Genomic DNA, 27,500 nt, shown 5'->3' on the forward strand with positions numbered 1-27,500 from the left:
TCTCATTGTTGACCTAGTAAGCATAACCTAGTATGTTTCTCATTGTAGACCTAGTGACCATAACCTAGTATGTTTCTCATTGTAGACCTAGTGACCATAACCTAGTATGTTTCTCATTGTAGACCTAGTAACCATAACCTAGTATGTTTCTCATTGTAGACCTAGTAACCACAACCTAGTATGTTTCTCATTGTAGACCTAGTAACCATAACCTAGTATGTTTCTCATTGTAGACCTAGTAACCATAACCTAGTATTGTAGACCTTCCATAACCTAGTTGTTTCTCATTGTAGACCTAGTAACCATAACCTAGTATGTTTCTCATTGTAGACCTAGTGACCATAACCTAGTATGTTTCTCATTGTAGACCTAGTGACCATAACCTAGTATGTTTCTCATTGTAGACCTAGTAACCATAACCTAGTATGTTTCTCATTGTAGACCTAGTAACCACAACCTAGTATGTTTCTCATTGTAGACCTAGTAACCATAACCTAGAATGTTTCTCATTTTCGGGAAACACATAAATAACAAGGAAGCAACCAACTGTTGTTCCACCATCAAACAGATCCCAGTCCAGATGACAGCAACGACATGACATCATTCAACTGACGACCAATCAGACTCACCGATGGAAGCTTCTCCTCCATGGCCCTCTCTATGGCGATATCCACCATGTTGGCTGACAGGTCCAGGCCCAGCACCTCCACGCCGAAGGCCTGCAGAACATCATCATCACCATTCGGATATACAGTGGGGAGAACAAGTATTTGATACACTACCGATTTTTCCAGGTTTTCCTACTTACAAAGCATGTAGAGGTCTGTCATTTTTTATCATAGGTACACTTCAACTGTGAGAGATGGAATCTAAAACAAAAATCCAGAAAATCACATTGTATGATTTGTATGATTGAAGTGTACCTATGATAGAAATTACAGACCTCTACATGCTTTGTAAGTAGGAAAACCTGCAAAATCAGCAGTGTATCAAATACTTGTTCTCCCCACTGTATGACCTAACCACATCCTGCTGTGTGAAATGTGAATGTTCATATTTCCAACAATATATATCATAAACTTCCTATTTACTAAATGTCACTGGGGGCTGACCTTTGCCATGTAGAAGTTTCCACCACCGATGCCACAGCCCACATCCAGCACCTTCATCCTAGGCTTCAAGTTCAGCAGGTTAACAAACTCCTTTTTTAACACAAAGTGAAAACCCCCCCCGGAAAAAACAGCACGTGTCAAGCCCATTCCAATAATAACTACACACACGTTCTGTATTTGTATATAGAGAAGGCCAAAAGAGCACAGTACCCTGGTAGTCTGTGTAACCTCGTCTAAACAGTAACTACACAAACTCTCTTGTGTGTTGTCCTTCCATGTTTCAGCAGTCTGTGTAACCTCGTCTAAACAGTAACTATATTTCAGCAGTCTGTGTAACCCAGTCTAAACAGTAACTATGTTTCAGCAGTCTGTGTAACCCAGTATAAACAGTAACTATATTTCAGCAGTCTGTGTAACCCAGTCTAAACAGTAACTATGTTTCAGCAGTCTGTGTAACCTCGTCTAAACAGTAACTATGTTTCAGCAGTCTGTGTAACCCAGTCTAAACAGTAACTATGTTTCAGCAGTCTGTGTAACCCAGTCTAAACAGTAACTATGTTTCAGCAGTCTGTGTAACCCAGTCTAAACAGTAACTATGTTTCAGCAGTCTGTGTAACCCAGTCTAAACAGTAACTATGTTTCAGCAGTCTGTGTAACCCAGTCTAAACAGTAACTATGTTTCAGCAGTCTGTGTAACCCAGTCTAAACAGTAACTATGTTTCAGCAGTCTGTGTAACCTTGTCTAAACAGTAACAGTCTCTGTGTAACCCAAAACAGTAACTATGTTTCAGCAGTCTGTGTAACCTCATCTAAACAGTAACTATGTTTCAGCAGTCTGTGTAACCCAGTTTAACTATGTTTCAGCAGTCTGTGTAACCTCGTCTAAACAGTAACTATGTTTCAGCAGTCTGTGTAACCTCGTCTAAACAGTAACTATGTTTCAGCAGTCTGTGTAACCCAGTCTAAACAGTAACTATGTTTCAGCAGTCTGTGTAACCTGTCTAAACAGTAACTATGTTTCAGCAGTCTGTGTAACCTAGTCTAAACAGTAACTATGTTTCAGCAGTCTGTGTAACCTCGTCTAAACAGTAACTATGTTTCAGCAGTCTGTGTAACTATGTTTCAGCAGTAAACAGTAACTATGTTTCAGCAGTCTGTGTAACAGTCTAAACAGTAACTATGTTTCAGCAGTCTGTGTAACCTCGTCTAAACAGTAACTATGTTTCAGCAGTCTGTGTAACCCAGTCTAAACAGTAACTATGTTTCAGCAGTCTGTGTAACCCAGTCTAAACAGTAACTATATTTCAGCAGTCTGTGTAACCCAGTCTTAACAGTAACTATGTTTCAGCAGTCTGTGTAACCTCGTCTAAACAGTAACTACACAACCTGTCCATCTGTCCATAGGAAAACAACAACCTTTCTGCTCTGGGTCTTGATGTCACAAACCTGTGTTGGTGGCGTGTGTATGTGTGTGCATGTGTGAGTGTGTTTGTATGTGGGCACGAGCGTGCATGTGTGTGTGTGTGCGTGTGTGCAGGACTCCCAAACCTCAAACCTACCTTGGTAGTACTGTGTCCCCCAGTGCTGACGTATCCTGCCCCAAAGATCTTTTCGTATCGCAGGATGCCTTTGCGTGTGTACTGCTGGTTGTCCAGGAACTGCTGGAAGGTTCTGAAGCCCTCTTGACAGGCGGTGTCCCGACCCACCTTCTCCAACAGCCAACACACCTGGTTCTGGTTGTTCTTCATCTGAAGAGGGGAATGAGACAGGAAGATATAGGGAGATTTAGATGCCACACACACACACACACGAACACACACACACGCACACACACACACACACACACACACACACACACACACACACACACACACAACACACACACACACACAACACACACACACACACACACACACACACACACACACACACACACACACACACACACACACACACACACACACACACAGCAAATAGCCTGACAGTGGCATTAATGTTCATTTACACACATTATCTTAAGACACAACACAATCAGTAGCAATAGAGCACCCTACCTTGATGTATGTCTGCACGGTTTTATTGAGCACGATGTCAAAGCCAAACACCTGCTTCTCCGCCCCCTCTGACTCCTCCCGCAGTGTTGTTGTCATCAAGTGACTGTAGTGGGCCGACGATCTGTAGTGTGTAGGGTTAAATGTCCTCTTACAGTCACCTGGACAGACAGACAGACAGACAGACAGACAGACAGACAGACAGACAGACAGACAGACAGACAGACAGACAGACAGACAGACAGACAGACAGACAGACAGACAGACAGACAGACAGACAGACAGACAGACAGACAGACAGACAGACAGACAGACAGACAGACAGACAGACAGACAGACAGACAGAGAGAGAGAGATGGTTACAATCAGACCATGAACATACCATGGCATTGTTGAATACTTGTTTCTGATTGGCTTGAAGGGCATTCTAGAGCATGCATTATTTTCCTATATCACACAGTATATCAGCACGGTAGAAATTCAATGGCTATAGATCATTCTTACACGTCCTCTGTTTGAGCTGCTTTTCAAAGAAGAATTGAAAACATTTTCATAATGGCAAGCTAGAACTGATGGTTTACTTAAGATAAACTAGCAAGTCTGTTTGTTTGGTTACCACGGCAATTACTCTAAACTAGCTAGCTACTTCAGTGGACGTTGAGCACCAATCTAGCGGCAAAGGAACACATATCTAGTGGCAAATGTGTTAAATGATAGCCAAGGTATTAAAAAAGGATAATCAACTCGGGGCTCTATGCGTTCTCTGGAAAATAATACAACTCCGTGGAAGGGTCACGTTATTCATTATTCACCATAGAACGCATAGCCTCTCAGTGATTATCCCTTACTTACACAACAGCTGGAAGTAGACTATCTGATGTGAATTTAAGTATCCCATGAAGGTGAAAGTGGACTGACTAGGGATTTGTTAAGTTAGCTAATAAATGATGAGACAGACGACAGGATGAGAAGAGTGTCTGGGTAGATATATCCCCATGTTGCTTCCACCTATCAAAACCTCTCAGTTCTACAGAGGGTTTAGGGATTCATTAGACTGGAAGAGTGACTCACAATAGATATTCAGGTGATTTTAGAGCTTGTACCTGATTGGTAGTTGCAGGATTCCCTGAAGAACAGGTATCCTCCGGGGCAGAGCCATCCCAGCATCCTCTCTGTTAGTGACGTCAGCTCCTCGTCACTCAGATACATCAGTAGCCAGTTGGAGAAGATGATGTCAAAACTGATGAGGGGTGTACACATCAGAATAACATCATAACTGATGGGGGGGGTACACATCAGAATAACATCATAACTGATGGTGGGGGGATGGGGGAATAACATCATAACTGATACACATCAGAATAACATCATAACTGATGGGGGGTACACATCAGAATAACATCATAACTGATGGGGGTACACATCAGAATAACATCAATAACATCATAACTGATGATGGGGGTACACATCAGAATAACATCATAACTGATGGGGGTACACATCAGAATAACATCATAACTGATGGGGGGGTACACATCAGAATAACATCATAACTGATGGGGGGGTACACATCAGAATAACATCATAACTGATGGGGGGGTACACATCAGAATAACATCATAACTGATGGGGGGTACACATCAGAATAACATCATAACTGATGGGGGGTACACATCAGAATAACATCATAACTGATGATGGGGGTACACATCAGAATAACATCATAACTGATATCAGGGGGGGGTACACATCAGAATAACATCATAACTGATAACTGGGGGGGTACACATCAGAATAACATCATAACTGATGGGGGTACACATCAGAATAACATCATAACTGATGGGGGGTACACATCAGAATAACATCATAACTGATGGGGGTACACATCAGAATATCATCATAACTGATGGGGGGTACACATCAGAATAACATCATAACTGATGGGGGGGTCACATCATCAGAATAACATCATAACTGATGAGGGGGGGGTACACATCAGAATAACATCATAACTGATGGGGGTACACATCAGAATATCATCATAACTGATGGGGGGTACACATCAGAATAACATCATAACTGATGGGGGTACACATCAGAATAACATCATAACTGATGGGGGGTGGGGGTACACATCAGAATAACATCATAACTGATGGGGGGTACACATCAGAATACATCATCAGAATATCATCATAACTGATGGGGGTACACATCAGAATATCATCATAACTGATGGGGGGTACACATCAGAATAACATCATAACTGATGGGGGTACACATCAGAATATCATCATAACTGATGGGGGGTACACATCAGAATAACATCATAACTGATGGGGAATACATCATCAGAATATCATCATAACTGATGGGGGTACACATCAGAATAACATCATAACTGATGGGGGGGTACACATCAGAATAACATCATAACTGATGGGGGTACACATCAGAATAACATCATAACTGATGGGGGGTACACATCAGAATAACATCATAACTGATGGGGGTGGGTACACATCAGAATAACATCATAACTGATGGGGGGTACACATCAGAATATCATCATAACTGATGGGGGATGGGGGGTACACATCAGAATAACATCATAACTGATGGGGGGTACACATCAGAATAACATCATAACTGATGGGGGAATAACATCATAACTGATGGGGGTACATCAGAATAACATCATAACTGAATCATAACATCATAACTGATGGGGGTACACATCAGAATATCATCATAACTGATGGGGGGTACACATCAGAATAACATCATCATAACTGATGGGGGTACACATCAGAATAACATCATAACATAACTGATGGGATGGGGGTACACATCAGAATATCATCATAACTGATGGGGGGGGGGTACACATCAGAATAACATCATAACTGATGGGGGGTACACATCAGAATAACATCATAACTGATGGGGGGTACACATCAGAATATCATCATAACTGATGGCGGGGTACACATCAGAATATCATCATAACTGATGGGGGTACACATAACAGAATATCATCATAACTGATGGGGGGGGGTACACATCAGAATATCATCATAACTGATGGGGGGGTACACATCAGAATAACATATTAAGCCTGATAATAGGATGTTATAAAGGCTCACAAAAGCTTAGAACAAGTATTAATGCGTTATACCCATCGGCTTTAGGTAAAATGTGTCCCAAATGGCACCATAGTCTCCATATAGTGCACTACTTTTGACTGGAGCTCTATGGTCCCTGGTCAAAAGTAGTGCACTACATAGGGAATAGGGTGTCATTTGGGACACATGCAGTGTCATCTCATATTAGTGTATTCGGTTCCAACCGATGGCTAAGGTATAGGTGAGACATCTCGTCAAACCAGTTTAAAAAAAGAAATACCTTAGTCATAGACTTTGAACATGTTATCAATCCAAAGCGGTAAAGTCAATAGCTTTATGCAAACAAAACACCCCAAATCAGAGCACTTTTCTTATCTTTCTAAGTTTACCAGTAAACTACCCAGAATTTTGTTCACTTTCAATGGAATATACGACATTTTAGAAGATAAAAATCAAGTGTCCTTTTTTGGTTACTTCAGATTATCACCGGTGTCCGTAATGATCTCTGGCCCTCTGTGTGACCTCACTACATGGAAAATATTTAAGATGATTTTAAAATAAACAATAGAATGACAAAACATAATCTTAAATATAATATAAACCATTCAGCATTAAATATACTTTATATTATCTTGTACAGACTTTGCTCTTCTTTGTGAACATGTCTGTTGTCAATGTTGGTGGCAGTAAATAGTAGCAAGAGGTCATTGTTGATTAGATGCTTTTTAAAATTACTTTGGCTAATTTCTCTTGAACCATACGGTCTATCTATCAGAAACTACTGGACAATATGGACACAGATATAAAAAATGTATACTATATATAAATATATATATTTTTTTTTACAGTTTTGCAAGTATAAATTACCAAATTTACCATAGATTGCCATAGATTACCTCTTAATTACCCAAATCACAGAAGATTCTGGTAACTTTGGTAAATTACCGGTAGCTTTTCAACCTTACGCAAACCTGTTTTATAATATATTATATTATCATTATATCCAAAAGCAGACCTGTTTTAGAATATATTATATTATTATTATAAACATTATATCCAAAAGCAGACCTGTTTTTGGGGAAGTCCAGCTTGGTGACGTCTGCCTGGAGGAAGGAGGCGTTGCCATGGTGACTGTTGTCCTGTCTGTTCTTCTCCACGAAGCTCTCCATGAAGTCGACCGCTGTCACGTGACTGGCCTGGGTCAACAGGTGGCTGGTGTACCTACTGGAAGAGACCAAACACACAAACACAAAGGGTCAAACACCTCCACATCAGACAGCGAGGGTCAAACTGCTAACAAGTGTCCACATCACCTGACAAGGAAAAACACAGGTCCCCATCATAGCCCAGGGCCAGGAGTTTTCCGTGTCAGGTCACATGGTCAGTTAAACCTCATGGCTCTACAGAGATCATGACACAGTACATGCTTGATGTTATTAAAAGTCTATCTGGTCAGTTGTTTTATAGATATAGTTCAATAGACCCACTGACCCGATGCCGGCGCCCAGCTCCAGGACCCTCTGGCCGGAAAGGCTGGGCAGCAAGGAGAGGATCTCAGGCAGTTCGTGCAGGGTCAGCTCCTGGGCATGAGAGTCCAACATCATTTCCTCAACCGTGGCCTGGCGGCTGTGCTCCTTCCAGAACTCTGTCATCGTACTCCTCTCTACTCAGTGGAAAGAAGAGGGAGACAAGAACTAAAGCAAACTGCTGGACAAATACACACCAAAACCAACACAAACACCAACATACTGTATTTGTACATTTGTTTTATGTGCCCAGTCTGTGTTTTATTTTGATAAGAATTGACATTCTATTCTATGCTAGTCTATTCTAGTCTATGCCATTCTAGTCTATGCTATTATAGTCTATTCTATTTATTCTATTTTAAAGCTATTATAGACCAGAGTGTGTGGTGATCTGAGTTTGAAACCGTAGAGTTACTACAGCATGAGAACAACAAGAGGTACAAATCTCCAGAACTCTAAAGAGCAACAAGAGGTACAACTCCCCATAACAAGAGGTACAACTCTCCAAAACTCTAAAGAGCAACAAGAGGCACAACTCTCCAGAACTCTAAAGAGCAACAACAAGAGGTACAACTCTCCAGAACTCTAAAGAGCAACAACAAGAGGTACAACTCTCCAAAACTCTAAAGAGCAACAACAAGAGGTACAACTCTCCAAAACTCTAAAGAGCAACAAGAGGCACAACTCTCCAGAACTCTAAAGAGCAACAACAAGAGGTACAACTCTCCAAAACTCTAAAGCACAACAAGAGGTACAACTCCCCATAACAAGAGGTACAACTCTCCAAAACTCTAAAGAGCAACAAGAGGTACAACTCCCCATAACAAGAGGTACAACTCTCCAGAACTCTGAATTGCTGGAACAACATATTCTAGAAATCAATCACTGTTTTGTAATTAATAACAATAATATAAACCAAAAATAACAAGAGGTACAACTCTCCAAAACTCTAAAGAGCAACAAGAGGCACAACTCTCCAGAACTCTAAAGAGCAACAACAAGAGGTACAACTCTCCAGAACTCTAAAGAGCAACAACAAGAGGTACAACTCTCCAAAACTCTAAAGAGCAACAACAAGAGGTACAACTCTCCAGAACTCTAAAGAGCAACAAGAGGTACAACTCCCCATGACAAGAGGTACAACTCTCCAAAACTCTAAAGAGCAACAAGAGGCACAACTCTCCAGAACTCTAAAGAGCAACAACAAGAGGTACAACTCTCCAAAACTCTAAAGCACAACAAGAGGTACAACTCCCCATAACAAGAGGTACAACTCTCCAAAACTCTAAAGAGCAACAAGAGGTACAACTCCCCATAACAAGAGGCACAACTCTCCAAAACTCTAAAGAGCAACAAGAGGTACAACTCCCCATAACAAGAGGCACAACTCTCCAAAACTCTAAAGAGCAACAAGAGGTACAACTCCCCATTACAAGAGGTACAACTCTCCAGAACTCTGAATTGCTGGAACAACATATTCTAGAAATCAATAACAAGTAATTATTAATAAGTAATTAATAACAATAATATAAACCAAAAATAACAACAATCAGAACTACAGCTAACAGTTTATATAACTGTCAAAACAGGACACAATCATTAATAAATCACTATAACTGCCTGACGACTCAAATTCAATTATTCTGATGCTCTATCTTTCGCGTCAGTGGACGTGGCTTAGAGTTTGGCCGGGGCAAGAAGTTTGGGTAGCCAGACAATATACAATACATGACCAAAAGTATGTGGACACCTGCTCATCCAAATCTCATTCCAAAATCATGGACATTAATATGGATGATGTCCCCCCCCCCGCCCTTTGCTGCTATACCAGCCACTCTTCTGGGAAGGCTTTCCACTAGATGTTGGAACATTGCTGAGGGGGACTTGCATCCATTCAGCCAGAAGAGCTGTGAGGTCGGGCACTGATTTTGGGCGATTAGTCCTTGCTCGCAGTCGGCGTTCCAATTCATCCCAAAGGTGTTCAACGGGGTTGAGGTCAGGGCTCTATGCAAATATAGCCAAATCCACTAATTTGAAGAGGTGTCCACATACTTTTGTATATATATATTTATAGTGTAACTGCAGCAGCTACCGCTATTAGTAGCTAACTAGCCTGCTATCAATGTATCATCTAGTAGTTATAGTGGTTCCCAACTCCGGTCTTCCAGTACCTCCCAACAGTTCACATTTTCATTGTAGCCTTGGACAAGCACACCTGATTCAACTAATCATCAGGCCCTCAATTAGTTGAATTAGGTATGTTTATCTGCGGCTACAACAAAAATGTGTACTGTCAAGGACAGGAGTTGGGAACCACTGTAATGGTACAGTGTAATTTACAGTAAACCATTCCAGGACTGATCTACATCAGTTAGGATTGCTTTCATAACTCACATGAACCGACTAAACTCTGAGCACATGTTGGGCCAAAAAAAGCCTTGTAATTATTAACTTCTGACAAGAAAATGTCCATCACATTGTAATAAACCCACACTGTTACAGTCGATAGATAGAGGATGGAAACCATATCATCCTTACCTTTGATGTCCATGTTTGATGAAGTTCAAAACAGTTTAAATTGTTTTTAAAAAAAGAAGAAAAAATAATAAAATAATAACTATTAGTCTTAGTGTTCAGTGACTCTAACAGCACCAACTATCCGCCGATGGTATGTTGAGTGTAATCACTGTCAGACTAGTGGAAACCTTTTGTGACGGCTCGTGTTCAAATAACGGGTGACATATGTGCGTGTAGGAGTTGGCTTTCCATATCGACAGGTACAGAACTGACCATTCCGATGCTCCGAATATGAGGGGAGAGAACAATTACGCATGAATAATCATCTGGGGAAAAAGAAGGGGGGTCTATGTTGGCACGGGATTTCCCTTACCTTACAGACCATGCCTGTTGAAGAACCGAGCTGGTGAGATGTCAATTATTCAGGAGGAGGAGATAAAAACGATATTGAGTCATCCATCCATGTGGAATATAAAAATAAGAGTCAGATGTATGTAAATAGGGCGTATTAAAGGTATAGCCGGTGGTCTGTGCACAGGGTGTCTGCGTGCGTTATTTTACCGAGGTTGAAACGAGTCCCTTTCGTCCCTAATGTGCTGACACGGTTGGGATGGAGTCGCTCATGTGTGGCATGTATGCATACTCGGATTGCGCAATGCATGCCTCATGCATCTGCTTTCTTCCAAAGCGTGTCCTTTAAAGGGCCAGCCCGAGCCAGGTAGTGCATGGTTCAGATTGATGATGATGAAACTCACGCAGCAGATGACATGACCAGACGACAACATTTTTTTATTTTTTAAATTTTGAATTGAGGAATTACACATTTTCTTTCCATAATGGGAGGCCAGCTGTTATGAGAAGCACATCCATTTCAAAATGGGCATAATTACAATACATGTTATTACCAAAAAACATTAAATGTTGTTTGAAATGGCTATGATAAAATAACATTAAGAGAGAGTGAGAGAACGAGAGAGAGCGTGGGCAAATTCCTCTGCCCAGGCGTTGCTGACGCCTGCCAGACCTTACAACGCCCAGATAGGTATTGTACATATCAGCTAATAGCTAGCCCACTCTGGCCAGGGTTGGGGAGTACCAGCATTACATGTATAAGGGGTTACAAAAACAAGTTACCAGCAAAATATATTGTAATCACATTACGGATACTTTTGAAAAACTAGATGATTACTTCAAGGATTACTTTTACATTCAGAAAGGATGTTTGCGAAAAAAATAATAATAATTGACACATTTTCTCAATGACATTCAAATCAGCATTGAAAAAAGGGGCAAGTTTAAGTTTATTCCACCCGAGCGAGTCTGAACACAAGTCAGAGACCACTATGATAACACACCAAATGTGTTTGATGGATCGCGGGGAAAGAGCAGGCTACAGTCCAAGCTATGTCTTCCAATGGCGAGACTGCTGTCGGCATCCGAAGATGATCCAACTTGAATAAACGCTTGGAGCAGCAGTGACATCAGTGACGTAGTCTATGGCGATACGGATATCACTTATTATTGATGTGAATCACACTGCTGCTCTCATTTAGCTATTTGCGCTTTACGGATTGAGGTTGTTGTGGATGGCTATTCAAAAATCTAAATGTGCATTTGAACCCAATAATGGTTGAATTCAAGAAGTTTAAACTGCCTATCAATCATTGTTTTTGAAACCAGTGGACAGCCAGTGAAAAATGCGCTCTTGGAACACTTGTATAGTGGAATAATGGAATAAAAGTGAAGATTGTATTGCTCAATCTAATTGATGCTGAAAAAAAATCCATAGGCCTAATGAAAACATGCTCAAACTCGCACACTTTTAATCGACTTAAAGCGGCAATTTGTAGTTGCTACAACCATGTTTGCACTTATAAATTATATATATACTTTACCAGTCCAAAGTTTGGACACACCCACTCATTACAGGGTTTTTCTTTATTTTTACGTTTTTCTACATTGTAGAATAATAGTGTAGACATCAACACTATGAAATAACACATATGGAATCATGTAGTAACCAAAAAAGTGGTTACAATAAATCAAAATATATTTTATATTTGAGATTCTTCAAAGTAGTCACCCTTTGCCTTGATGACAGTTTTGCACACTCTGGCATTCTCTCAACCAGCTTCACTTGGAATGCTTTTCCAACAGTCTTGAAGAAGTTCCCACATTTTCCCAAATGTTTGTACAGCCTCATAACATGGTTAAAACAATAATTTTGATATCATGGATTGTCAGTCCTTGAGAGTGGTTACATTTCTCCAGGCCCATCCCTCAGCTTTTTACCAAAACACAGGCTGGGCACTGTTTTGTTACTGTTTCTACTGTGGATTTGCACTTTAAACAGCTGCATATTATGAAGATATCAAAGTGACACCTGCAAAAAAGAGAAACAAAATGCCTATAGAAAATGCAGCATATGGCATTCATTTCTCACATGTAAAAGGTACTTTTCAGTAGTGCTCAAAGCATGCCATTTCATGAGCGCAGCGTTTATTTCTCAACTCGAATCAATGAGTCCAATCAGTCCTCCATGACGGCAAAATCATAAACAACAGAGTATGGCTGGATAATAAGTCCTCTGTTTTGGGGTTATGCTCAGGTTAAACAATTTGGCTAATATATACTTCCATATTTCCAAGTCCTATTCTTGAAGATCAAGGGGTGTAACATATATTGGAATGACTGCAATTCTGATAGACTTTGGTTTTTAATGTAAATATATAATTTAATCGTATTAGTATATGTAGTAGAAAGTGATGGGTTAGAAGAAGCCTACATAACCAACCCATAAAGTAAAATGTGACATCCATATATGTCCAGCTATGTAAACTTTAATTAACATTGATTTATCCTGCAATAGATGTCGTTCAATTGGTAACATACATTTTTGTCTTCTTCTAATGCCTCTTAAGGGCAAAGTAATCCAAAAGTAACTGAATATAATCAGATTACGTTACTGAGTTTGGGTTATCCAAAAGTTACGTTACTGATTAAAATTTTGGACAGGTACAGTGCTTTGCAAAAGTATTCATCCCCCTTGGCGTTTTTCCTATTTTGTTGCATTACAACCTGTCATTTAAATGGATTTTTATTTCAATTTCATGTAATACACAAAATAGTGAAATGAAAAAAACTACTTGTTTAAAAAAATAAAAAATGTAAAAGTGGTGCCCCTAAATAAGATCTGGTGCAACCAATTACCTTCAGAAGTCACATAATTAGTTAAATAAAGTCCACCTGTGTGCAATCTAAGTGTCACATGATCTGTCACATGATCTCAGTATATATACAACTATTCTGAAAGGCCCAAGAGTCTGCAACACCACTAAGCAAGGGGCACCACCAAGCAAGCAGCACCCTGAAGACCAAGGAGCTCTCCAAACAGGTCAGGGACAACGTTTTGGACAAGAACAGATAAGGGTTGGGTTATAAAAAAATATCTGAAACTTTGAACATCCCACGGAGCACCATTAAATCCATTATTAAAAAATATAAAGAATATGGCAACACAAAAAACCTACCAAGAGAAGGCCGCCCACCAAAACTCACAGACCAGGCAAGGAGGGCATTAATCAGAAAGGCAACAAAGAGACCAAAGATAACCCTGAAGGAGCTGCAAAGCTCCACAGCGGAGATTGGAGTATCTGTCCATAGGACCACTTTAAACCGTACACTCCACAGAGCTGGGCTTTACGGAAGAGTGGCCAGAAAAAGCTATTGCTTAAAGAAAAAAATAAGCAGACATGTTTGGTGGGAGACTACCAGACTACCCAAGGCATGTGGGAGACTATCCATCCACATGGAAGAAGGTACTCTGGTCAGGTGAGACTAAAATGTTGCTTTTTGGCCATCAAGGAAAACGGTATGTCTGGCGCAAACACAACACCTCTCATCACCCCGAGAATACCATCCCCACAGTGAAGCATGGTGGTGGCAGCATCATTCTGTGGGGATGTTTTTCATCAGCAGGGACTAGGAAACTGGTCAGAATTGAAGGAATGGTGGATGGCGCTAAATACAGGGAAATTCTTGAAGGAAACTTGTTTCAGTCTTTCAGAGATTTGAGACTGGGACAGAGGTTCACCTTCCAGCAGGACAATGACCCTAAGCATACTGCTAAAGCAACACTTGAGTGGTTTTAAGGGGAAACATTTAAATGTCTTGCAATGGCCTAGTCAAAGCCCAGACCTCAATCCAATTGAGAATCTGTTGTATGACTTTACTTCCACTGTACACCAGCGGAACCCATCCAACTTGAAGGAGCTGGAGCAGTTTTGCCTTGAAGAACGGGTAAGAATCCCAGGTCTAGATGTGCCAAGCTTATAGAGACATACTCCAAGAGACTTGCAGCTGTAATTGCTGCAAAAGGTGACTCTACAAAGTGTTGACTTTTTTTGGGGGGGGGGATTGAATAGTTATGCACGCTCAAGTTTTCAGTTTTGTTATTTGTTATTTGTTTCACAATAGAAAATATTTTGCATCGGCAAAGGGGTAGGCATGTTGTGTAAATCAAATGATTCAACCCCCCCTCAAAAAAAATCAATTTTAATTTCAGGTTGTAAGGTAACAAAATAAGGGGGTGAAAACTTTTCGGAAGCCACTGTACCTGATTACAGTTAGAAAGTAACCTAGCCAATCCTGCTCGTGGCTGGCCTTGGTGACACACACATTGTCAATATGTAACCTGCTGTGTGTAGTTGATAACTGGTTTGACATTTAACACAATTTCAACAGAACTTCCAAAGTTCAATGCTAGTGGTCAGATGGCGTGGCCACGGGGGCTTTTGTTTTTTGGACATTTTTACCCATCCTCATACTGGGTCATGTTAGACAGGCTGTACAGCTACTGCACAAGTGGGATTGTTGTACCTACTCCCCCCCCCCCCCAGAGGATGTAGGGTCTAGTGCAGGCCTGGAAAATCCCAGTCCTTGGAGGTCTGATTGGTGTCACACTTCTTCTCCATCTCTAGCAAACACACCTGATTTAAACTAATTACATGTTTAACTAAAGATCATGATTAGTTGATTATTGGAGTCAGGTGTGTTAGCTGGGCTGGGACAAAAGTGTGACATCAATCAGGCCCCCGAGGACTGAAGTTTCCCACGCCTGGTAGTGGAACAGTAGGGGAGATACGAAACATTCTACTAAATGACGCTATATGCTTATGTTTATTACATTTTTTTTTCAAGATGCAAAGTTTAAGCTGGCACTGTTTATGATTGGAAGATCTGGTCAATAGATACTTTAGTTGTAATGATTGATTTGGAGTCTAGACACAAGATAAAGCTTTGGGTAAAAGTTCAGGATGACATACTGGAGTGAATCAAAGCAGAGTTGTGTTTATAGTTGCGAGAACCATATCAAAGTGTCTCTTGTTTCAGGGTGACTAAGGGGCTGTATACTAGACTAACAAAGTAGTATATTAAACTAACAGAGCTGTATATTAGACTAACTGATCTGTATATTAGACTAACTGAGCTGTATATTAGACTAAGGGGCTGTATATTAGACTAACGAGGTAGTATATTAAACTAACGGGATGTATACTAGACTAAAGGGCTGTATACTAGACTAACGGGCTGTATACTTGACTAAGGGGCTGTATATTAGACTAAGGTGCTGTATACTAGACTAAGGGGCTGTATACTAGACTAAAGGGCTGTATACTAGACTAAAGGGCTGTATACTAGACTAAAGGGCTATATACTAGACTAACGGGCTGTATACTAGACTAAAGGGCTGTATACTAGACTAAAGGCCTGTATACTAGACTAAGGGGCTGTATACTAGACTAAGGGGCTGTATACTAGACTAAGGGGCTGTATACTAGACTAAAGGGCTGTATACTAGACTAAAGGGCTGTATACTAGACTAAAGGGCTGTATACTAGACTAAAGGGCTGTATACTAGACTAAGGGGCTGTATACTAGACTAAGGGGCTGTATACTAGACTAAGGGGCTGTATACTAGACTAAAGAGCTGTATATTAGACTAAGGGGCTGTATACTAGACTAAGGGCTGTATACTAAACTAAAGGGCTGTATATTAGACTAAAGGGCTTTATATTAGACTAAAGGGCTGTATACTAGACTAAAGGGCTTTATATTAGACTAAAGGGCTGTATATTAGACTAAGGGGCTGTATACTAGACTAAGGGCTGTATACTAGACTAAAGGGCTGTATACTAGACTAAGGGGCTGTATACTAGACTAAGGGGCTGTATACTAGACTAAGGGGCTGTATACTAGACTAAGGGGCTGTATACTAAACTAAAGGGCTGTATATTAGACTAAAGGGCTTTATATTAGATTAAAGGGCTGTATACTAGACTAAAGGGCTGTATATTAGACTAAAGGGCTAAGGGGCTGTATACTAGACTAAAGGGCTGTATACTAGACTAAGGGGCTGTATACTAGACTAAGGGGCTGTATACTAGACTAAGGGGCTGTATACTAGACTAAGGGGCTGTATACTAGACTAAGGGGCTGTATACTAGACTAAGGGGCTGTATACTAAACTAAAGGGCTGTATAGTAGACTAAAGGGCTTTATATTAGACTAAAGGGCTGTATACTAGACTAAAGGGCTTTATATTAGACTAAAGGGCTGTATATTAGACTAAGGGGCTGTATACTAGACTAAAGGGCTGTATACTAGACTAAAGGGCTGTATATTAGACTAAAGGGCTGTATACTAGACTAAAGGGCTTTATATTAGACTAAAGGGCTGTATATTAGACTAAGGGGCTGTATACTAGACTAAAGGGCTGTATACTAGACTAAAGGGCTGTATACTAGACTAAAGGGCTGTATATTAGACTAAGGGGCTGTATACTAGACTAAAGGGCTGTATACTAGACTAAAGGGCTGTATACTAGACTAAAGGGCTGTATACTAGACTAAAGGGCTGTATATTAGACTAAAGGGCTGTATACTAGGCTAAAGGACTGTATACTAGACTAAAGGGCTGTATACTAGACTAAAGGGCTGTATACTAGACTAAAGGGCTGTATACTAGACTAAAGGGCTGTATACTAGACTAAAGGGCTGTATACTAGACTAAAGGGCTGTATACTAGACTAAAGGGCTGTATACTAGACTAAAGGGCTGTATACTAGACTAAAGGGCTGTATACTAGACTAAGGGGCTGTATACTAGACTAAGGGGCTGTATACTAGACTAAGGGGCTGTATACTAGACTAAGGGGCTGTATACTAGACTAACGGGCTGTATACTAGACTAACGGGCTGTATACTAGACTAACGGGCTGTATACTAGACTAACGGGCTGTATACTAGACTAACGGGCTGTATACTAGACTAACGGGCTGTATACTAGACTAAAGGGCTGTATGCTAGACTAAGGGGCTGTATGCTAGACTAAGGGGCTGTATATTAGACTAAGGGGCTGTATACTATAGTAATCTTACTTATCATTACTTAACATCGCCTTTCAGCATGCAGGACTGTTCAAGGGCATCCTGGAGGGACCAAACCCTTCTGGTTTTCATCGTTTCCTTCTAATCAGGGACTGACTCAGACCCGGGACACCAGGTGAGTTCAATTAACTACCAGGGAGAAACAAAAACCGGAAGTGTATTGGCCCTCCAGGACTGGATTTGAACAGCAATGGTCTATAGGCTAGGCTACTTCTGGCTTTAGCGCCCTTTTACAGTCATAGATGTTTCTACAAGGGAGGAGCTGGAGCGATGCAGATAGAAGTCAACCAGTGTGTGACTGAGCCACAACATCCACTGTTTCTCTGTGGTGGAGGGGCACAGTTATGCCTGTGTATGAGTACACCACAGAGGGTTTCAAGCTGTGTTTGATTGTGTGGACATAAAATATTAAATAGTACAAGAGGAAGGCGTTTGTGCCCCACGACAAATGTCAACATGACTGTAATCTGACCACTGTTACACTCTCACCAACTGAACCAATCATACCTAACCTTAGCTAGAAGGTGCCAATCATAACTCAGCTGTAGGAGGACGTGTTCGTTATGTTCCCAGCCTGTTAAAGATTGGATGTTTGTTCCATACATAGCCAATAGATGGTACCAAAGCTACTTGAGCGAGTCTCAAATCTGATTCCTCACTACAATGTTGGTAAAATACTTTAGAATACTATCCATTCATACTCACTAGATGTCAGTCTATAGCCATATTTGATTTATTAAGAATGCACAAGTGTACAGCAGTGGAGGCTGCCGAGGGGGAGATAATAATGTCTGGAATGGAGCTAACGCAGTGGCATCAACCACATGGAACCCATGTGTTTGATGCCTTTGATACCATTCCACTAATTCTGCTCCAGACATTACCACAAGCAATTTTCCCATGCCCCTCTTTGCGGCACCGGAACACATGATTGTCTAGGTGCGACGAAACTAGGGCCTGTAGGACCTGCCTTGTTGATAGTGTTGTTAAGAAGGCAGAGCAGAGTTTTATTATGGACAGACTTCTCCCCATCTTAGCTACTCTTGTATCAATATGTTTAGACCATGACAGTTTACAATCCAGGGTTACTCCAACCACTTTAGTCACCTCAACTTGCTCAATGTCCATATTATTCATTACGAGACGTAGTTGAAGTTCAGGGTTTAGTGTATGATTTGTCCCAAATACAATGCTTTTAGTTTTGGAAATATTTAGGACCAACTTATTCTTTGCTACCCATTCCAAAATGAACTGCAGCTCTTTGTTAAGTGTTGCAGTCATTTCAGTCTCTGTGGTAGCTGACTTGTATAGTGTTGAGTCATCCGCATACATAGACACACTGGCCTTACTCAAAGTCAGTGGCATGTTGTTAGTAAAAAATGTAAAAAGCAAGGGGCCTAAAACAGATACCCTGGGGGATTCCTGATTCTACCTGGATTATGTTTGAGAGACTGCCATTAAAGAACACCCTCTGTGTTTTGTTAGGCAAGTAATGCTTTATCCACATTATAGCAGGGGGTGTAAAGCCATAACACATGCATTTTTCCTGCACTGAAGTCTAACAAGACAATCATTTTATCATACATTTCTCTCAGCCAATCATCAGTCATTTGTGTAAGTGCTGTGCTTGTTGAGTGTCCTTCCCTATAAGCCTGCTGAAAGTCTGCTGTCATTTTGTTTACGGTGAAATAGTATTGTATCTGGTCAACCACCATTTTGTTCAGAAGTTTACTAAGGGTTGGTAACAAGCACCCAGCCACCTTGGTAGGCAAATGTATTTTACAGAAGTGTTCCCAAAAAACAATTCTGGAATGCTGCAAGACTAGACATCTTCAAAATCTGCAAAATATGATCTGATGAAACGATGCCAAACAGCATAGAAGCAAGAGTAACCCAAAGCGTTGTGTTTTATCCCTAGTAACAGACTAGCAGGCTGGAGAAACTCCAGGGGTTGAATGTAATTGGTGTTCCACTAAAGACAGTCTGTTGTGTTATATCCTTCCACTGCTGCAGGGGTTTGGACTTCACTATGACTTCACTACAAACAGGGACACTGCTGCAGTGTTACGTGACTTCACAATGACTTCACTACAAACAGGGACACTGCTGCAGTGTTACGGGACTTCACAATGACTTCACTACAAACAGGGACACTGCTGCAGTGTTACGGGACTTCACAATGACTTCACTACAAACAGGGACACTGCTGCAGTGTTACGGGACTTCACAATGACTTCACTACAAACAGGGACACTGCTGCAGTGTTACGTGACTTCACAATGACTTCACTACAAACAGGGACACTGCTGCAGTGTTACGTGACTTCACAATGACTTCACTACAAACAGGGACACTGCTGCAGTGTTACGTGACTTCACAATGACTTCACTACAAACAGGGACACTGCTGCAGTGTTACGTGACTTCACTATGACTTCACTACAAACAGGGACACTGCTGCAGTGTTACGTGACTTCACTATGACTTCACTACAAACAGGGACACTGCTGCAGTGTTACGTGACTTCACTATGACTTCACTACAAACAGGGACACTGCTGCAGTGTTACGACTGACTTCACTATGACTTCACTGACTTCACTACAAACAGGGACAAACAGGGACACTGCTGCAGTGTTACGTGACTTCACAATGACTTCACTACAAACAGGGACACTGCTGCAGTGTGCAGTGTTACGGGACTTCACAATGACTTCACTACAAACAGGGACACTGCTGCAGTGTTACGGGACTTCACAATGACTTCACTACAAACAGGGACACTGCTGCAGTGTTACGGGACTTCACAATGATGGCTCCGAGTCAAAGGTAGTGCATTATACATAGGGAATAGGGTGCCATTTGGGACGCATAATTGACTTCCTCTGCTGCATGGCCTTCAGTTCACAATGTACAGGAGGAGTCTGTTCCAAGACAAAGGACCTGGGCAGTGGATGGATGGATGACCTTGGCAACACCAACACAAAACCATTTCCAATTGGTCTGTTAACACAATAGAAAGTAGCAGTTCATACGACAGGTTTTCATCTACGTTAGTTACCTCCAAATAGCACGGCCGTGTCTATCGCCTGTGCAGTATGTTACTGCAGGTAAAAAGGGATATTGGTAGATTCAATGTAATGACCTGTTATGAATATTACAGCGGGTCTTTCATGTTTTCTTTTGTTTAGTTCTTTTTAGCACCAGAATTAAGACCACTGAGAACGTTTCAGAAGGATACCGCTGCCTTAGTCTCAGTCGTGGTTTTTAAAACAGCGTTCCACAGAGAAACCAACATATGGAGTCTGTAGAAGCCATGGTTGTAACTGAACGCCTCAATAACCAGGCGTGAGCCTTCTCCCCCTGTTCTCCTCTCACCATCAACCCCTTTCACTATTATCTCTGTCTACGGTATGACACTTAAGATCCGGTCAGTGTTTTATCCTTTCCTCCCTTTTCATCTTAAAGACTATGTGCCTCATCATCTTCTCAAACGTCCATATTTGTTTTCAATATGGGAACTGACCTTAACGATTGTTCTTAGGTAAATGCAACTCTCAGAGGGTTTAATCATTATACTACACATACAAGGAGTGGACAAAACATTAGGAACACCTTCCTAATATTGAGTTGCACCCTCTTGTGCCCTCAGAACAGTCTCAATTCATCAGGACATGGACTCTACAAGGTATAGAAAGCGTTCCACAGGGATGCTGGCCCATGTTGACCCCAATGCTTCCCACAGTTGTGTCAAGTTGGCTGAATGTCTTTTGGGTGGTGGATCATTCTTGACACACACAGGAAACTGTTGAGCGTGAAAAACCCAGCAGCGCTGCAGTTCTTGACACCTACTACTATACCCCGTTCAAAGGCACTTAAATATTTTGTCTTGCCCATTCACCCTCTGAACGACACACATACAGAATCCATGTCTCAGTTGTCTCAAGGATTAAAAATCCTTCTTTAACCCGTCTCCTCCCCTTCATCTACACTGATTGAATTGGATTTAACAGGTGACATCAATAAGGGATCATAGATTTCACCTGGATTCACCTGGTCAGTCTTTACCAGGAAAATATTTACATCTTCTACATTTCCACAAAGCCACGTAAATGACTGAAAAAATGCCTTTCCCTATGAGCTGACAAACTCTTGTGGAACAAATTCCTCCGTAGACTGATGATGATTAGCCTGGCTAATTTAATCCAGAACACCTTCACTGGTAAATAGAAACAGTCGATATCCTCCACCCAACACAGTCTATTGTGAAATCCTAACCTGATTGATCACAACACCATCTGGGGGTTTGGAGCTGTCAAAGACAACCAGAAGGATATCTGTGAGACGGACACATTTTAGAACATGTTTGTGGAGGTTGTATAGAATTCGATAATAAACATAGATATTCAGAATGTGATTAATTGACTCCTGGTCACGTTTTAGACCCGTTAGGATGCCACTTCTCTTACTTGTCTATTGTCCTCCAAATGATCTATGTGTCTGTCCAGAGTAAGGCTACAGGTAAGATAGTGTGATTCATTAAATGATGATGTGTCACCTGCATAAAAACATGAACCATCAAGTCAGAATAAGACTTTTTCCACATTTTGTTACGTTACAGCCTTATTCTAAAATGGACAAAAAAATAAATATCTATTTACAATCTACACACACTAATGACAAAGTGAAAACTTAATCAAAGTTTAAAAAAAAACAGAAATACCTTATTTACAAAAGTATTCAGACCCTTTTGCGATGAGACTCGAAATTGAGCTCAGATGCATCCAGTTTCCATTTATCATCCTTGAGATGTTTGAGATGAGTCCACCTGTGGTAAATTCAATTCATAAAACATGATTGGGAAAGCAACACACGTCTATATAAGGTCCCACAGTTGACAGTGCATGTCAGAGCAAAAACCAAGACATGAGGTCGAAGGAATTGTCCGTAGAGCTCCAAAACAGGATTGTGTCGAGGCACAGATCTGGGGAAGGCTAACAAAAAATGTCTGCATCATTGAAGGTCCCCAAGAATAGAGTGGCCTCCATCATTTTTAAATGGAAGATGTTTGGAACCACCAATACTTTTCCTGGAGCTGGCCGCCCTGCCAAACTGAGCAATCGGGGGAGAAGTGCCTTGGTCAGGGAGGTGACCAAGAACCTGATGGTAACTCTGACAGATCTCCAGAGTTCTTCTGTGGAGATGGGAGAACCTTCCAAAAGGACAACCATCTCTGCAGCACTCCACAAATCAGGCCTTAATGGTAGAGTGGCCAGACAGAAGCCACTCCTCAGTAAAAGGTACATGACAGCCCACACCTAAAGGACTCTCAGACCACGATAAACAAGTTTCTCTGGTCTGATAAAACCAAGATTGAACTTTTTGGCCTGAATGCCAAGCGTCACGTCTGAAGCAAACCTGGCACCATCCCTACGGTGAAGTATGGTGGTGGCAGCATCATGTCTGGAGGAAACCTGGCACCATCCCTACGGTGAAGCATGGTGGTGGCAGCATCATGTCTGGAGGAAACCTGGCACCATCCCTATGGTGAAGTATGGTGGTGGCAGCATCATGTCTGGAGGAAACCTGGCACCATCCCTACGGTGAAGCATGGTGGTGGCAGCATCATGCTGTGGGGATGATTTACAGTGGCAGGGACTGGGAGACTAGTCAGGATCGAGGGAAAGGTGAACTTGCTTGCCCCTTGCTGTCTCTGCCTGGCCGGTTCCCCTCTTTCCACTGGGATTCTCTGCCTCTAACCCTATTACAGGGGCTGGGTCACTGGCTTACTGGGGCTCTCTCATGCCGTCCCTGGAGGGGGTGCGTCACCTGAGTGGGTTGATTCACTGTTGTGGTCATCCTGTCTGGGTTGGCGCCCCCCTTGGGTTGTGCCGTGGCGGAGATCTTTGTGGGCTATACTCAGCCTTGTCTCAGGATGGTAAGTTGGTGGTTGAAGATATCCCTCTAGTGGTGTGGGGGCTGTGCTTTGGCAAAGTGGGTGGGGTTATATCCTTCCTGTTTGGCCCTGTCCGGGGTGACCTCGGATGGGGCCACAGTGTCTCCTGACCCCTCCTGTCTCAGCCTCCAGTATTTATGCTGCAGTAGTTTATGTGTCGGGGGCTAGGGTCAGTTTGTTATACCTGGAGTACTTCTCATGTCCTATTCGGTGTCCTGTGTGAATCTAAGTGTGCGTTCTCTAATTCTCTCCTTCTCTCTTTCTTTCTCTCTCTCGGAGGACCTGAGCCCTAGGACCTGAGCTCCAGGACTACCTGACATGATGACTCCTTGCTGTCCCCAGTCCACCTGGCCATGCTGCTGCTCCAGTTTCAACTTCCACCTGACTGTGCTGCTGCTCCAGTTTCAACTGTTCTGCCTTATTATTATTCGACCATGCTGGTCATTTATGAACATTTGAACATCTTGGCCATGTTCTGTTATAATCTCCACCCGGCACAGCCAGAAGAGGACTGGCCACCCCACATAGCCTGGTTCCTCTCTAGGTTTCTTCCTAGGTTTTGGCCTTTCTAGGGAGTTTTCCTAGCCACCGTGCTTCTACACCTGCATTGCTTGCTGTTTGGGGTTTTAGGCTGGGTTTCTGTACAGCACTTTGAGATATCAGCTGATGTACGAAGGGCTATATAAATAAATTTGATTTGATTTGATTTGAACGGAGCAAAGTACAGAGAGATCCTTGATGAAAACCTGCTCCAGAGCGCTCCGGACCTTAGACACGGGTGAAGGTGCACCTTCCAACAGGACAACGACTCTAAGCACACAGCCAAGACAACGCAGGAGTGGCTTCGAGACAAGTCTCTGAATGCCCTTGAGTGGCCCAGCCAGAACCCAGATTTGAAACCAATTGAACGTCTCTGGAGAGACGTGAAAATAGCTGTGCAGCGACGCTCCCCATTCAACCTGACAGAGCACGAGAAGATCTGCAGAGAAAAATGGGAGAAACTCCCCAAATACAGGTATGCCAACCTTGTGGCGTCATACCCAAGAAGAGTCGAGGCTGTACTCACTGCCGAATGTGTTTCAACAAAGTACTAAGTAAAGGGTCTGAATACTTATAGAAATGTGATATTTCAGTTTTTTATTTTAATACATTTGCAAAAATGTCGAAAAAGCTGTTTTAGCTTTGTCCTTATGGGGTATTGTGTGTAGATTGATGAGGGGGGAAAAACGATCAAATCCATTTTAGAATAAGGCTGTAACGTAATGTGGAAAAGGTCAAGGGGTCTGACTACTAATACAGTAAGACAGTTTTACTCTGTCCAGTGGCTGTGTTCTTTTGTCCATCTTAATCTTTTCTTTTTATTGGCCAGTCTGAGATATGGCATTTTCTTTGCAACTGTGCCTAGAAGGCCAGAGTCCCGGAGTCACCTCTTCAATGTTGACGTTGAGACTGGTGTTTTACAGGTACTATTTAATGAAGCTGCCAGTTGAGGACTTGTGAGGCGTCTATTTCTCAAACTAGACACTCTACTGTACTCTTCCTCTTGCTCAGTTGTGCACCGGGGCCTCCCACTCCTCTTTCTATTCCGGTTAGAGCCAGTTTGCGCTCTTCTGTGAAGGGAGTAGTACATAGCGTTATACGAGATCTTCAATTTCTTGGCAATTTCTCACTTGGAATAACCTTAATTTCTCAGAACAAGAATAGACTGAAGAGATTCAGAAGAAAGTTCTTTGTTTCTGGCCATTTGGAGCCTCTAATCGAACCCATAAATGCTGATGCTCCAGATACTCAACTAGTATAAAGAAGGCCAGTTGTATTGCTTCTTTAATCAACACAACAGTTTTCAGCTGTGCTAACATAATTGAAAAAGGGTTTTCTAATGATCAATTAGCCTTTTAAAATGATAAACTTGGATTAGCTGACACAACGTGGCATTGGAACACAGGAGTGATGGTTGCTGATAATGGGCCTATGTAGATATTCCCCAAAAATCTGCCGTTTCCAGCTACAATAGTCATTTACAACATTAACAATGTCTACACTGTATTTCTGATCAATTGGATGTTATTTTAATGGACAAAAAAATTTGCTTTTCATTCAAGAACAAGGACATTTCTAAGTGACCCCAAACTTTTGAAAAGTAGTTTATATACTCTATAAAGCGATATTCTACTACATCTCTACTCTATAAAGTGATATTCTACATCTCTACTCTATAAAGTGATCTACTACATCTCTATTCTATAAAGTGATATTCTACTACGTCTCTACTCTATAAAGTGATATTCTACTACATCTCTACTCTGTAAAGTGATATTCTACTACATCTCTAATCTATAAAGTGATATTCTACTATATCTCTACTCTATAAAGTGATATTCTACTACATCTCTAATCTATAAAGTGATATACTACTACATCTCTACTCTATAAAGTTATATTCTACTACTACATCTCTACTCTATAAAGTGATATTCTACTACATCTCTACTCTATAAAGTGATCTACTACATCTCTACTCTATAAAGTGATATTCTACTACATCTCTACTCTATAAAGTTATATTCTACTACATCTCTACTCTATAAAGTGATATTCTACTACATCTCTACTCTATAAAGTGATCTACTACTAAATCTCTAATCTATAAAGTTATATTCTACTACTACATCTCTACTCTATAAAGTTATATTCTACTACTACATCTCTACTGTATAAAGTTATATTCTACTACTACATCTCTACTCTATAAAGTTATATTCTACTACTACATCTCTACTCTATAAAGTTATATTCTACTACAACATCTCTACTCTATAAAGTTATATTCTACTATTACATCTCTACTCTATAAAGTGATCTACTACTAAATCTCTAATCTATAAAGTTATATTCTACTACTACATCTCTACTCTATAAAGTTATATTCTACTACTACATCTCTACTCTATAAAGTTATATTCTACTACTACATCTCTACTCTATAAAGTTATATTCTACTACTACATCTCTACTCTATAAAGTTATATTCTACTACTACATCTCTACTCTATAAAGTTATATTCTACTATTACATCTCTACTCTATAAAGTGATCTACTACTAAATCTCTAATCTATAAAGTGATATTCTACTACTACATCTCTACTCTATAAAGTGATCTACTACTAAATCTCTAATCTATAAAGTTATATTCTACTACTACATCTCTACTCTATAAAGTGATCTACTACTACATCTCTACTCTATAAAGTTATATTCTACTACGTCTCTACTCTATAAAGTGATCTACTACTACATCTCTACTCTATAAAGTGATCTACTACATCTCTACTCTATAAAGTGATCTACTACTACATCTCTACTCTATAAAGTGATATTCTACTACATCTCTAATCTATAAAGTGATATACTACTACATCTCTACTCTATAAAGTTATATTCTACTACTACATCTCTACTCTATAAAGTGATATTCTACTACATCTCTACTCTATAAAGTGATCTACTACATCTCTACTCTATAAAGTGATATTCTACTACATCTCTACTCTATAAAGTGATATTCTACTACATCTCTACTCTATAAAGTGATATTCTACTACATCTCTACTCTATAAAGTGATCTACTACTAAATCTCTAATCTATAAAGTTATATTCTACTACTACATCTCTACTGTATAAAGTTATATTCTACTACTACATCTCTACTCTATAAAGTTATATTCTACTATTACATCTCTACTCTATAAAGTGATCTACTACT

General features: G+C 40.9%; 1 protein-coding gene across 3 annotated transcripts in view; it reads right to left on the reverse strand.

Moving 5' to 3' along the window:
* Positions 1-10,942, reverse strand: part of LOC112247711 (phosphoethanolamine N-methyltransferase 3-like) — a 15,435-nt gene extending 4,493 nt beyond the window's left edge. The window contains exons 1-8 of one of the 3 annotated variants that reach the window (XM_042303477.1): positions 10,708-10,942; positions 7,783-7,954; positions 7,360-7,515; positions 4,267-4,403; positions 3,167-3,324; positions 2,672-2,860; positions 1,113-1,202; positions 630-719 (exon numbers count right to left, since the gene is read on the reverse strand). In XM_042303477.1, coding sequence (XP_042159411.1) covers positions 630-719; positions 1,113-1,202; positions 2,672-2,860; positions 3,167-3,324; positions 4,267-4,403; positions 7,360-7,515; positions 7,783-7,943 — 981 coding nt within the window. In that variant the 5' untranslated portion in view covers positions 7,944-7,954; positions 10,708-10,942. Of the gene's footprint in view, positions 1-629; positions 720-1,112; positions 1,203-2,671; positions 2,861-3,166; positions 3,325-4,266; positions 4,404-7,359; positions 7,516-7,782; positions 7,958-10,355; positions 10,668-10,707 lie in introns of those variants that run through there. The other 2 variants (XM_042303476.1, XM_042303475.1) reach the window with 2 other exon arrangements.
* Between the last annotated feature and the right edge of the window lie 16,558 nt (positions 10,943-27,500).

Source organism: Oncorhynchus tshawytscha, linkage group LG21 (genome assembly GCF_018296145.1).
Source record: "Oncorhynchus tshawytscha isolate Ot180627B linkage group LG21, Otsh_v2.0, whole genome shotgun sequence".
Classification (NCBI taxonomy): Eukaryota; Metazoa; Chordata; class Actinopteri; order Salmoniformes; family Salmonidae; genus Oncorhynchus; species Oncorhynchus tshawytscha.